General features: G+C 36.8%; 1 protein-coding gene across 1 annotated transcript in view; it reads left to right on the forward strand.

The window, feature by feature from the left end:
- MAN1A1 (mannosidase alpha class 1A member 1) overlaps positions 1–12,916 on the forward strand; it is a 152,538-nt gene extending 139,622 nt beyond the window's left edge. The window contains exons 9-12 of the mRNA XM_075268055.1: positions 2,623–2,842; positions 4,555–4,727; positions 9,432–9,547; positions 12,159–12,916. Coding sequence (XP_075124156.1) covers positions 2,623–2,842; positions 4,555–4,727; positions 9,432–9,547; positions 12,159–12,285 — 636 coding nt within the window. The 3' untranslated portion in view covers positions 12,286–12,916. The remainder of the gene's footprint in view (positions 1–2,622; positions 2,843–4,554; positions 4,728–9,431; positions 9,548–12,158) is intronic.
- Positions 12,917–13,790: the final 874 nt, after the last annotated feature.

The raw sequence follows: 13,790 nt of genomic DNA on the forward strand, positions 1-13,790 counted from the left end.
ACACCTCTATATAGAATGACACCTAGAAATGAACAGGATTTCCTATTTTGCTTAACTGGGACTGATTAGCACGAAAAATAGACTTCTCTTTTCTGTTGTGCTTTGTGTTAGACTGATTTTCTGATATTTATAAAGGTCTTCATAGAAGATTATAGGACAAAATGCTTCAGGCCCAAATGGTATCCTTCACCTTACAACTTACAAGCGTTGTCTTCCCCTCTGTAATTGCTAGATTTATATTCCAATAGAAGGCAACATGAGCATCTTTAGGGTACTTGCCAAATGTTTTGACCTAGTAGTTTAGTAGTGGAAACAAAAGTAAAATTAGCAAAAACCTGAATAGTTTACAGTAAAGCTTAGTTGCAGTTGGAATATAAGGGTAAGATCAGATATTGGATTGTGTAGTGGGACTCGCCATGCAAAATCCTGCACTGAAATGTTTCCGCTCTCAGCAGAAAGATTTCCTACTCCTGTTGAGTACAATGTAAGGTTCTGGCGGCATCTGCCCAAAGATCACTGGCAGATAAAGAAGTATGTCTCTCTTTGCTTGTGTGGCGTACTCCACCACAAAAATTCTGATGTGTGAATTTAACCTAAGGAGACATTGTGGGAGGTTTGCTAACAGTATGTACCAGAATTCTGACGTGCATGCTTTGCCAACATTTATAAAGTGTTTCAGTCAGTTTTACTGGCAAACGTGCCAAGACCATGTGGCGGACAGTTTGCCAGATAAAAAGCATCTGTTGGATAAAATAGCAACTAAAGATTCACCTCTTTTGCTTCATTTTTCAGCCTCTGTGATAAATGAGACCTCTGTAGTCTAGTTTCAAACTGTCCAAATTTTAGACTCTTTAACAAATCTGCCCCATTGAGTGCCATTGATCTAAAGCAATGCAGGCAGGTTTGCAATCTTATATATGCTGTGGAGTATCTATCCATTTTAAAGACTGCAATTTTCTATTTAAATCCTTCATTTCTGGAAAGTGAGGGGAATCCACATGCGGAATGAATTGCTCCAATTATTGTGCAGGGTAATGTGCCTGTATCTTCTCCACACAGTCTGTATGCGATCATTAAGCAGTCAGCTTTCCTGGCACTAGGTTTTCTTCTGTACTGACAGCCCTTCATTAGTATGCTCCGAAACCTGTGTCCACATGCGTCAATTAATCATGGTACAATACCTTGGTGACTCAGGCGATCCCACTGATCTGTTTTACTGTATTATCTGCAACTTTTTCATATGCAAAATCTAAATATCCGATTGTATTATTTCTGATGGCTTCATCTGTCAGGACTGGTGCCAGAATACTGGACTGTAGTGTACCAGTGAATTATTACTAAAGCACATATTACTGGCGCTTTCCATTTTTTAAAATCTGGTTCTTTGTAGAAAGTGGCAGCTACTTTTTAATGTAAAATTGATATAAAACGTGTGATTACTTACAGTAATGGAATATCACTGATTATATTAATGGTGTACTCAGTGTTCGTACATTTCAGAGGAACCAGCTCCATTTTCTCTTGTAAATGGGAACTGTAGAAATGTAACATGAGCATATTTATCACAATTAATAACTTGTTATATGTGTAATTAGTGTTTATTGCTGGTGAAGAACATGCGATCATTAGACAGTAATTCCTTTAGTCGTAAATCAATTGAATGTATTTGTTTTATACCATACGAGCTTCATTATTTGTGCTGATGGTTAAAAGAATATAACAAAGCTGTCTCTCAATTTCCTTAAGAAAACAGCCATTTGCAGAAATTGCATCTAGTGATGGTACATTTTAATGCAAAACAAATACTGTTTTATGCCTAGTACAGTTTTGGGAGAAGTTGTATAATGATACTTAAAGGGGCTCTATCTCTGGTTTTTTGCTGTTTTAGATAAACATACTACTCAGATCCTGTTAATTGTTTGTTAAAAGAACCCCCCCACACACCTGATTTAAATAAATTACCATTTAAACGTGTATGTAAATGAAGCCTGCCGTGCACCGTGGGGGTGCCATGCACCACTCCACGTCATATTCTGTTCACGTCCTCCTCCTGCGTTCGATTCACCGCCTCCAACTTTCTCTTCGCAGATGAGTGGAACAGGACCTGTGATGTCACTACTGCTCTGTGGTTGGCTTGTCCCTTCTAGTGGAACAGGACCTGTGATGAAAAGGTCCTTCATTGTCTTCTAAGTAGTGATCTATGCAGAGCAGGGGCTGCAGCTCCCTGTGCCCATCATACCATAGCAGGACCTGAATAGCCTTTTTAAAGGCTATTTAGGCATATGTTTATCTAAAATAGCGAAAATCCAGTGATGGTGCCCCTTCAAGTCCCTGTCTCATGCAACATCCTCTAGTGCCTTGTCATAAGAAAATCTGTTATCTATGATCAGTATTCCTTCAAGGCCTCATGCAGTTGGCAGAGTAAGGGGCAAATAGGTATTCAAGGGAACGTTTTTACAAATTTAAGCTATACTGTACATATTTTCAGGCACAAGTTCAGCTTGCACTTTAGGTATAGTAGTAGTAGATGAGCTTTTTTAAAATAAATTAAATAATAATTTAAATAAAATCTGTGTGCGTGTTATATTTACTTTTTTACCGTCTTTGCTTTTTTTTTTTAAGGCCATACAGACTCACTTAATCCGTAAATCAAGCAATGGTTTAACATATATTGCTGAATGGAAAGGTGGTCTTCTGGAGCATAAAATGGGACACTTGACATGTTTTGCTGGAGGTATGTTTGCCCTTGGAGCAGATGGAGCACCTAGTGACAAAACAGGACACCATATTGAACTGGCTGCAGAGATCGCAAGGACATGCCATGAATCTTATGATAGAACAAGTAAGTAAAATATTTGTGATATTCTGTTTTAAGGTGGAGAATGCACAAAAAATGACAGAAGTATGTATTTATATTGGTCTTTATTTTACTGTAGGTAACCATTAAATGTAATCTAATTCCAGGGTGATGCTATTTAATTGGTTTAATGTCTCAAGATAAAAAGTTCTATCATAAGTCTCGGTGAATGCATTTACATTGATTCCTCTTCAGGACAATAAATACAGCCATTAAAATCAGACTAAAATTGTAGTAGCAGGAAAATGTACAATTGTCCTGGGTTGTAATGACTTTAGAGAATAGGTGGGTAAGGACTTTCTTCTTGGAATGCTGCATGTGCTGCTTAGATATGTACTTGGTGATGCTGAAATACCTTCCTAGGGTATTAAAATAGCACCCAGTGGTGCCCAAATAAAAATGACCTATATTTCCCATAACCAAAACTTAAGCTAAGTGTACAAATGAACCTGTCACGTGGAAAATGCAGTTCAATTTGCAGGCAACAGGTTACAGAGCAGAAGGAGCTGCGAAGATTAAGATAGTTTTGTGGGCAAAGATCCAGTATAGCTTGTCATTTATTCAATTATAGATTTACTTTTTCTATGTTAAGAAGTGAAGTGACTTATTAGTGATTGACTGTGTCTTCTCTATAACTTGTACATACAGAGCGAGCTGTCAGTCACTGATAGGACCGCCTTCTGGACTCCTCGGCATAGGACAGGAATTCAAATAAATACAATACAAGTTATTATATGCAGAATTTTCTTTTATGCCAAATCATGTGAGTCTTCTGCTCTCTAGACCATGCTGCTCACAGACTGCACATGTTCCAAGTCTGTATAATACTGGTATATAGCTCATGCAGTCTCCTGCAGCTTTATAAAGGACTTATCTGAAGTACTGTACTAAGCAACAGCTATTGTATGTGCAAGGCTAGAATTAACCTTTAGACTTTTTTTTTTTCTTTTATAAATTGCTCTCTCCAAAAATGATGATTTTCTAGTGGACAGCAATTTTTCTAGCATTTTTTTTTTCTAATTGATACGTAATGTGAATCCAAAAGGATGTAAAAATAGGCTATTTTATGCCTCCATTAGCAATTTATACAAAACATAAACGCCTTTAGCTCATTAATGTTTGGATCACTCCATGAAATAAAGGTCAGTAGGTAGCTCTCTATTATTCCAAGGTGTACCTCGTACTTTGTACGGTGGCATACAGATGCTTTACCGGACCCAATTTTGGAGGTATTCTTTCCAAGAAGCATTGCTTTAAGGAAGTTCAACAGGATGCCATATATTCCTGAGAGCAATTCAGGCAGCAAACGAAACATCACAGCAGCACTTGGCCTCGGATGAGGCAGTGGTTTATTATTTGTGATTTTATTACAGGGGGAGGGAGGGGTACACAGACAGTGGGATCAGGCAGATGAATCATGAGAAATTTAGATTGTCCACAGATTCACTGCATGTAAATAAGCGTTACAAGGAACCACAAGTAAAATAAAGCCAAGCAAAGGGTGCATAAGGGAAGTGAGTATTTCGCCCTACTGTGGATGCATTTGTAGATTTAATATTTGGACGTTAGCTAACCCCTTTCACATTGTGCAGTAACGTACAGATTTTATATATAATATAATATAATTTGTATTTTTATATTGAATATCATAAAGAATTCTCGGTAACCACTTATTGCTCACATTTTATGCTGGTTAGCAATGAAGCTGGGACCCGAAGCATTCAGGTTTGATGGAGGGGTAGAAGCAATTGCTACAAGACAAAATGAAAAATACTACATTCTACGACCTGAGGTGATCGAAACGTATATGTATATGTGGAGGTTTACACATGACCCAAAATATCGACAGTGGGGCTGGGAAGCTGTTCAGGTAAGCAGGATTATTTATTTTTTTTAAAAAATCTAATATGAAATAATTTTGTCACTATTATCAGAGTAAGCTTATTCTACTGAACTGTTCTGTTCCTATTAATGTACTTACTAGCAAATTTACTTATTTAATTCCATCTGTTATCATTTAGAATTATTAATTGAAAAAAATGATATGCTAGAAATGTCCATTATACTAATTCTACTACCTAAACAATACACACCATTGATTATTTGACAGTACGTAGCCACATCCACACTTCTCTGCTGGTAGCATACTGCAATATTTATTATATTAACACACACATCGTACTCTGAGTGATTACAATGGCCTTTTCTTAGCTTTTAATTTTATTTAATTGTTGCCAGCTCTGGCAGTAGTTAATGCTGCTAAACGCTTTAATGTCAGGAGAGTATGCAATATGCAAAGCACATTAACCCTTTCACACACAATTATGTGATTTCGCATGATTGGGTTTATGGAGAGGGCACAGGATATTGAATGGTGCTATTACAGAGTATAAACAGTTTCCCAAACAATAAGCCATCATGTGAATCTGTGCACTGAAATTTGATAAAATGATGGCTCTTGGAATGGGGAAAGGGAAAAGCGGAAATATAAAAACTAGAATTTGCCATGAAATTGTTAAACATTAAAGTTGGCCAAACATGTTAGACCACCATCAACAGTAACAACTGAAACTGCCTGATCAGAGGCGGCACTAATGACTTAAAAAATAATAAATTTAAATAAAAAGTATTGACTTGGCAAAGTGGCTGATTGGAGAACAGCTACTCTTATTTTCAGCCAGCCACTGGCTGCAGTAGGTTTATAACAGTTTGCTAGTCTGTGGGGTTACCTACAAGTACATTGGCCCAACGACATTCCAGAAGAGTGTCCCTTTTGTCAGTAAATAGATGTACTGTATCATTTGTAACCAACATGGTGCCCAACATTGTCCATGAACTGTGATTATTTGTGTAGTGTTAATTTGCTTTGTCTTTAGAATTGCCAAGCTATGCAAATGGTATAGTGCACCATAGTGCACTACATTGATAGCTTGGAGTGCCAGTGGGGTTTTTTAACACCTTAATGGCTTGTTTAGTTCTGGATAGACTTATGTCATCAATACAAATAACAATAAGCAAACTGAATATTCAGTATTCAACTAAAAGGATATATAGAAAAATCGGGAAATGATAGCGCGCTAATGGCAGCAAATTCAACATAAACTTGAGAATTAAAATCACGATTTTAACTCATTTTAATTCTACCATTTGTCTGTTACTGTATATTTTAGTGGCCTGAAGAAGACATCTGCCCGGTGTCGAAACACGTAGCCATTTTAAGCTGTTGTTCATGTCCTTGGAGCAATAAACAGAACCAATTCATCTTAACCATCCACATTGTGATTTTTATTCTCAAGTTTATTTTGAATTTGCTGCCATTAGCGCTCTATCATTTCCTGTTTTTTCTATATATCCTTTTCAATTTTCCTCACCACCCACTGTGTGGGACTGTGTCCGGGTAAGAGCTGCAATTGGCCTGGAGGGCTCCTGATTGGAGTTTACTATTTGCACCAGATGGGTCACCATTTTTATATTTCTCTCAATATTCAACTAAAGTATTTATAAAACATTTCCTTGCAAAAACAATGCAATTATCTGTGTGAAATAGCCCTCCTGGTTTTAATAATGTATAGGTTTGTGCATGTCATTCCAGTGAGGCTCTGATGGTCATGGATGTCCAGTTTATATATTGTCATTTGGTGGCAAAACTCCAAATTAGCCTTATGAGCGCTTGTGTTTTTTTTTTGTGGAATGAGTTGTATTTTACAGTGACTCCATTTTTGGATACAAATTGTATAGTATAAATATATTTGTGTGTAGGTAGATACCGTATACACATACAGTCATGAAAAACAAAGTACAACCTCTGAATTATGGTTTTATGTATTCAGAAATAATAAAGTAACATCTGGTCCTTAGAAGGTCTTAAAATTGGATAAATACAACCTCACGTGTAAGCCTTTTAAACCTCCAATTTATTTTGGATATTAAAGGGCTTACAAATGTAACAGTGATTTTCCAGGTTTACAAGAAAATATCCCAAACTAATTTTTTTAGGGACCACTTCACTCCTAACTACCAATGTATATGTCCAATAGTGTTCTTGTTTGTGTTTTGTTTTTTTCTTTAACAATGGCACCCTGTGGGTGAGTTATGCCATACAGATCTGATAAATATGTTAAAATGCAGCTATTGGTGAAATACTGGTAGAGGAACACATAACATGGTAGTTCATTCTTTTTTGCTGCTGATTAAATATTATAATGAGTAGTTTGTGCTGTAAGGCAGAACAGCACATGCTTGTATGCATACAATATCTAATGCAATCCCAAGATATTATGACACAAGATACTGATTTATTTGTTTAACTTGGCATTTAATGCATATAGGTCACTTATATGAGCATGGGGTAATTCATCTTAACCATGTTCTCACAATCTTATGTAAAATGATGGTCCAGTTAGGGATGTGTAATAGACATGGATGGAATAGACCTTGCTTGCAGTTGCTGGATGCATGCTAATCCTAGGTTAGCAATGTGCTTGGCTCTTCAACTCTTCTCTTGTCCGTGGAAGTATTGATTGCTGAAAATCACCTCTTTATCATCAGCGCTTTGCCATTCTCATCATCCCTGCTTTAATGTGATGTGAAAATAGGAAGACCTCATTCTCTGAATATACGTTATATCAGCCAAATGACAAGACCTTTGAACACTCAACTTTATTGCTATGAAATCAATTCCCTGTAACATTTCAATTAGATTTATTTAATGTAATTTCTAATTGAAAAGGCAACAAATCAAGAGCCTTCCCCTGGCTTAGTTAATATTTCATGCTGATTGGAAGTCGCACACATAAAAGCTTCCTGCTGGATGAATTGTTTCCTTTTCTTCATTTAACTGATTATTGTTTGCACGGATTTCCGCCAAATATGAGGCTTACAAGAACCTCACAGTTATTTAGTTTTATGGCAACTAAATTGATCTAAGCATTAAACAGTTTTTTGTGATCAAACTATTTGCCCTTACTTAGTAGTATGCTATTCGCTATTACAATATAACTTTGCATAATTTCTCATAAATGGCTACATTTGATATAGGATATGCTTATCTTAATAGTGGGGAAATACACAAATCTGTTTTCCAGGATGTAATTAGGAAAACAATGTCTCTGCTCCCTGCCTCTAGGACAGCCCCCTTATACATCATTGTTTTCCTAATTACATCATGGAAAATAGATTTGCATATTCCCCAGAATCCCCCAGTGGAGCGAAAATGGCTTGTAAGTCTCCATACGCCTGCAAAGGCACTCTCTTTAAGGAATTTTCTTAGTCCCTGAACCTGGTCTACATTATCTTAATAGTGCAATGCAAACCAAACTATTGTCCTTCCATATGTTTTCTCTTACCTGGACATGTCAGTAAATGTTTTCACACAATAACTAGCTTTTCAAGACACTATAAAATCACAATATTGTGAAACAAAGTGATATGCTGTATGTATGGTTATGTTGTGTAGTTTCTTGTAAAACTTATGTTTCATTTTATGCAAAAAAACAAAACAAAACACTGCTATAAGTCACCCACCTGCAAATAGTGCCTCTCCTAAAATGTAAGTCATAGGGAAATCCTTGCTCAGACTTTAACCAAGCCTGGAATACTGTGGGGGATGTGATCTCTGGAGTTATGAGAACTGTAAATATCTTATTAATTTACACTGAATCAGTACAAGATGTGTAATGCAATATATTTTATATAATTAGTAGAATAATTCTCCTTATAAACACTAATATAAGAACATGTTTTGTGTAGGTAGTATATGTTCAAAGATACTGTTACAAGTATCTCTCTAGTCTCGCTCTTTATCTCTAGTCATAGAGACAGAAGAATGAATATCCTCTAAAAGTGATCTGTGATGGAACTCAGAACAGCAGTGTTTATATACTGTGGTATCACGTGTCTCTGTACGACCACCAGCTTCTGACAATAGGATGATATTATACAAAGGAACTATATGAATGTGCATTATAAGCTGATCATGATACAAGAGCATATGGTGATATTATATAACCTGTAATTGTGATTATTTGGTAAGAAGATAAACCAGTCAGTGTGTAGATGTTGGTTATTCAAGGTCATTTCCATCAGTATGCTATGGGTACTTCTGAAATGTCAACTCCCATTACATACAATTTTCACTTGTTGGCAAGTCTGTTTTTGTCTTGCACATTTAATGCTTTAAAATTGGAACAACATTTTACTATGTAGATCCAACAGAATCACCCCTAATAGGCATGTGCATAAATTGAGATTCAGTATTTCAAAATTAGGTTTTTAATAGGAACTTGTATGCGTCTCAGTGAATCTTATTATACTTATGTTCTAATATGTACAGCTGTAAATCCAAAGTGTCACTGAAATCTGGCAATGTTAATTGACTCAATGCCCAATCTGAAGCCGCATACATCTTCTTCTTCTCTCTTATCTGTCTTTGTAAATTGAAACTGTGCCCATATTCTTTGCGACAAGGTGCTTTCAATTGGCAGAAATGTGCATGGTAATTGGATTTTGCAGACTAATCGAAACATTGACAGTAGATTCATGTGCTGCAGCGTGATTGTATTCTTGTGCTTGTCAGGCATTGGAAAAGTACTGCAGAGTGGAAGGAGGCTATTCTGGCATCAAGGATGTTTATGCTACCCATCCCGCTCATGATGATGTGCAGCAAAGTTTCTACCTTGCAGAGACACTCAAGTAAGTACTGGCAGTGATCAAGAGGGCAATTAATGTAAAGCAGCAGCACGGATGAGGACAGGGCATTAACACTCTTGACATTCTCATAATGTTTCATGACACCGGAGCAGCAAAGGGCTGAATAATGTGAAGCAATTGACTACAAAGTGTGGTGACAGCACGAGGTGTATTCACGAAAAATTTAATTGGAGGTCAACTTTGCTTTTTTTCCTCGACATAAATTAAAACAGCTCATATTACTTTGTTAAATGTTTTCACGATATGGAAGTGTAACCTTCTCCTTTATGTTTTTTTTTTTGTTCTCTTCCATTTATAACTAGCTTACCAGATAGTTTACAGTAGGTGAATGAGAAGGACATAATATTAGGAGCAATATGTTAATACAAAATTATATAAAATGCCTGCATTAACAGCAATTTTCTGTTACTTTTAGAGAGCATTTAGGTACAAGCAAGAAGTTTTCAGAGTACAGGCACCTTTTGTGGCAGCCTGTGATCTGAGAATGGAATTCTTTATAGGTTGTGGCAGTATGCTGGCTGTCAGTGGTGTATTCAGAGGTTGTCAGAATACCTGTAAGCAGATTGTAATAGCATCTATATGTAGCAGATTGGCAATGCAGTGAAACAGAAAACATCTAAGGGCTCGTTCACATCTGCGCTCGGTCTCCGTTCTGCAGGTTTCCGTTTCCTGCACAAAATGGGCCCGAGATGGAAACCTGCCAGCATGTTTCAAGCCCATTCATTTGAATGGGCTTGAAAAGTCTGACTGTGTGCACCGGTGAGCATTTTATGCGCTCCGCAGCTAAACAGTTTTTTTTTAAATCGGACAAAGTCGGACATGCAGTACTCTGTGTCCGGTTTTAAAAAAAAAAAAAAATGGTTTCACTGCGAAGCACATAAAACATTCACCGGCGCTCACAGCTGGACTCGGCATGACAGGTTTCGTTCTTCTGCATGCAGAAGACAGAAATCTGAAAACAGAAATCGAACGCTGGTGTGAACCCAGCGTAAGGGCTCGTTCACATCTGCGCACGGGGTCTCTGCTTTCAGTTTTCCGTTTCCTGCCTGAAACTGGGCAGGAGACGGAAACCTGCAGGCATTTTTCAAACTCATTCAAATGAATGGGTTTGAAAAGTGTCTGTCCGTAAGTGCCGGTGAACATTTTGTGCTCTCCGTGGTGAAAGTTTTTTTTGTTTTAACAGGACACAGTCGGACATGCAGGACTTTGTGTCTGGTTCAAAAAAAAACAAACAGTTTAGCCGTGGAGAGCATAAAACGCTCACGGTCTGACAGGTTTCAGTCTTCTGTAGGCAGAACGGAGATCGGACGCTGGTGTGAACCCAGCGTAAATTCATAAATGTCTTTATGGGTATTCAGGTTTTTTTTACCCAAAGGAAACCTCCTTTATTATGCTAATGTTTCCACTAATATTATCTAGGAACTACACAGTATCCTTTGGGAACCTGTTGCTTCTCCAGACATAATTGTATCCCTCATAAAATAACAATTCTGGAGTATATTTTCCTGTTGTGGGGCCATCCCTACACATTGTGACATTGTCCACTCAGAACAGTGTCAGACTGTGAAGGGATATAGTAAAATGGTAACATCCAGTTGTAAATTTATATCTAAATATTCTGAAGGTATAACAGAGGAATTTATTATTATTATTATTATTATTATTATTATTATTATTATTAAATGATAATTAGAATTGTCAGCATTATTTTGTCTTAAACAGCAAATATTACACTTAATTTTACATTATCACTTCATGGATGAATTTAATATGAGAACAGTAGATTTTTCATTTTTGCATCTGCCCACATCATATTACATAATAGACTTATTCTGACATTCAAAATCTCTGCAACAGCTTCTTTTAACCAAACTTTGTATACAGACATTGTCGATCATCATATGAAAAAGGCTATTAAGAATTATCTCTTGGGCAAGTTAACACAGTCTATATTCTAATAACTACTGAAGTTTCTACTAATATAAAAGAGTCAATTTCATGGTCATCTCACTGCTACAGAGGGTTATGCTTGTACAAATCAGAGTCCACAGTTATAAACCCAGAAAGGCCATCAACACAACAGGGTTCCTTTAAAATAGAAATAAGTGGCTGTATCTTATTGGGACACCGCTGTGACCTTCTTTTTATTATGAGTGAGAATATGTAGTAATTGTACCTTTTATTATATACACGACACTGAAATGTTGCCACTTTACACCACTACATAGCAGGTGGGGAGAATCCGCCTACACTTGCATCAGTATCAATAGCTGTAAGGACTAAGCTGTTTACATTTGTACTGAAAGGATGTGTATTGGTCCATGAAGCTGCTTACACAGATGAAGGTGTGGACATATATATAATCTCTACCTAACTGCTGCTGTGTAACAATTCTATGCTTCAACGAATAACATTTGTAGAACTGTACACACAATTTGTAGGAGGCCTTGCCTGTATTTATATATGTGCCGGATTATTGCTGATATATTGAGGCATTCATTGTTGGTAAATGCCTTTCCATGATGTCACGTTAATGTACTTAAGTGAATAGAAAGCTATACAAACTCTTACACTTTTTGCTTTGCCGTTTCAGGTATCTTTACTTATTATTTTCGGATGATGATCTTCTTCCACTAGAACATTGGATTTTCAATACTGAGGCACATCCACTCCCCATTATCCAGAAGGCTGACAGAACGATAGAAACCATAGAGAAATAAGACAACGCAAATTGCTTTTTATACCGGAAATTCACTGCATTCCTTCTTTCTTAGATCCAGGACAGAGCACCCTTCTTTATGTCTATTAATCCTTTTTTTCCTTCTGAAGTTGTGAACCATCATTTTGCAGTCTGTCATGTTTACTTTAAGATTTTTGGGTGATTCTCGAGCCATTCCTTTGTGATCTAACCAATGACTGTGAATTCAAAGCACCTTTCTTCTTGGACATTCCATTTAGAGTTAGATGACCTTCTTCAGCCATAGACTAGAACAGTCTGCACTTTTTGTTACCGAGTCCTCTTTCCTTTCATTTGACTGCAAAGATCCTCCCTCCTCTGTGAGGAGATTGTCTGCTTTAAGCTGTAATATTTTGCCATGTTGCAAAAAGCCATAAAGATTAGTATAAAGAACGACTTTTTTTCCTTTCCAGTTAGATGTGAATCTGATTTGTCTGAAGCTCACGGCAGACAAATTGTGTAACTGTGACATCTTTCTCTTATGCGGGTTTTCTTTGGTAAAATGTTCCGAACTATTTCATTTCTAAGAAAAATGCTGTAGAAATGACTTTGTTCCATGCAGACATAACTGTATTTTTGGCAATGACCCAAGTTTTTTTTTTTTTTTTTTTTTTTTTTTTTTAACTTTAATCTGTGTTATATGGATAGCCATCTAATCTATTCAATGAAGATGTTCTTAAAGTATTTTGATTATAAAACTAGATTTATCTATATATATCTATATCTATAAATATCTGATCTATAGACAATCCAGGTGTGACACAATATAACATTCAGATTATTTTCCTAGGGCAATACGTCGCTTGTCCTTTATAGAAGATTTCATGTGACTGGAATATATTTTCAGAGCATAAGAACATTTGTAAACCAGTTTTATGAAATTATTTTCTGTTGTAACACGCATCTTTAAGGTTTTTCTGGATGGTAAAGGCATTTCATAACTACATTCCATGGACCAGAGTGACCACCAGTTTGTCGTCTACTTGGCCGATAATCCCTTGACTGTAGATGTCTGGTTGTTTTTATTTCTTTTTTTATGGAAATTATTCCCTTCAGTGAACTTTTGTTGGTGTCTTTGAGTCAGCGTAACTGATATTGATCTGCTTCATAGAATAAAAAGCATTTGTTTCAGTCATTGCGCTGGCAGATGCTGCTATTGAAGCAGGAAATATACATTTTTTTGTGCTACATGAAGTTAGCAGGGGCAATAGAAATAGTTGCAGTAACACTACTATTGTGTTTAGAAGAAGAAAACTAGACTAAGGGTGCATTCACACTACTGATACGGTGACTGATTCTGAACGTTAAAACACGTTCAGAATCAGCGCGTATAAAGCAAATCCTATTCGTTTCAATGGGAGCCGACATACGAGCGCCGGGCCCCTTCACACGGCGAGCCGTACACGCGAGCGCTTCCCATTCACTTCAATGGGAGCGCTCGTAGAGTAAAAAGCAGCCTATTCATTTCGATGGGGAGCGCTCGTATGC

This window comes from Leptodactylus fuscus, chromosome 3 (assembly GCF_031893055.1).
Source record: "Leptodactylus fuscus isolate aLepFus1 chromosome 3, aLepFus1.hap2, whole genome shotgun sequence".
In the NCBI taxonomy this organism is placed as follows: domain Eukaryota; kingdom Metazoa; phylum Chordata; class Amphibia; order Anura; family Leptodactylidae; genus Leptodactylus; species Leptodactylus fuscus.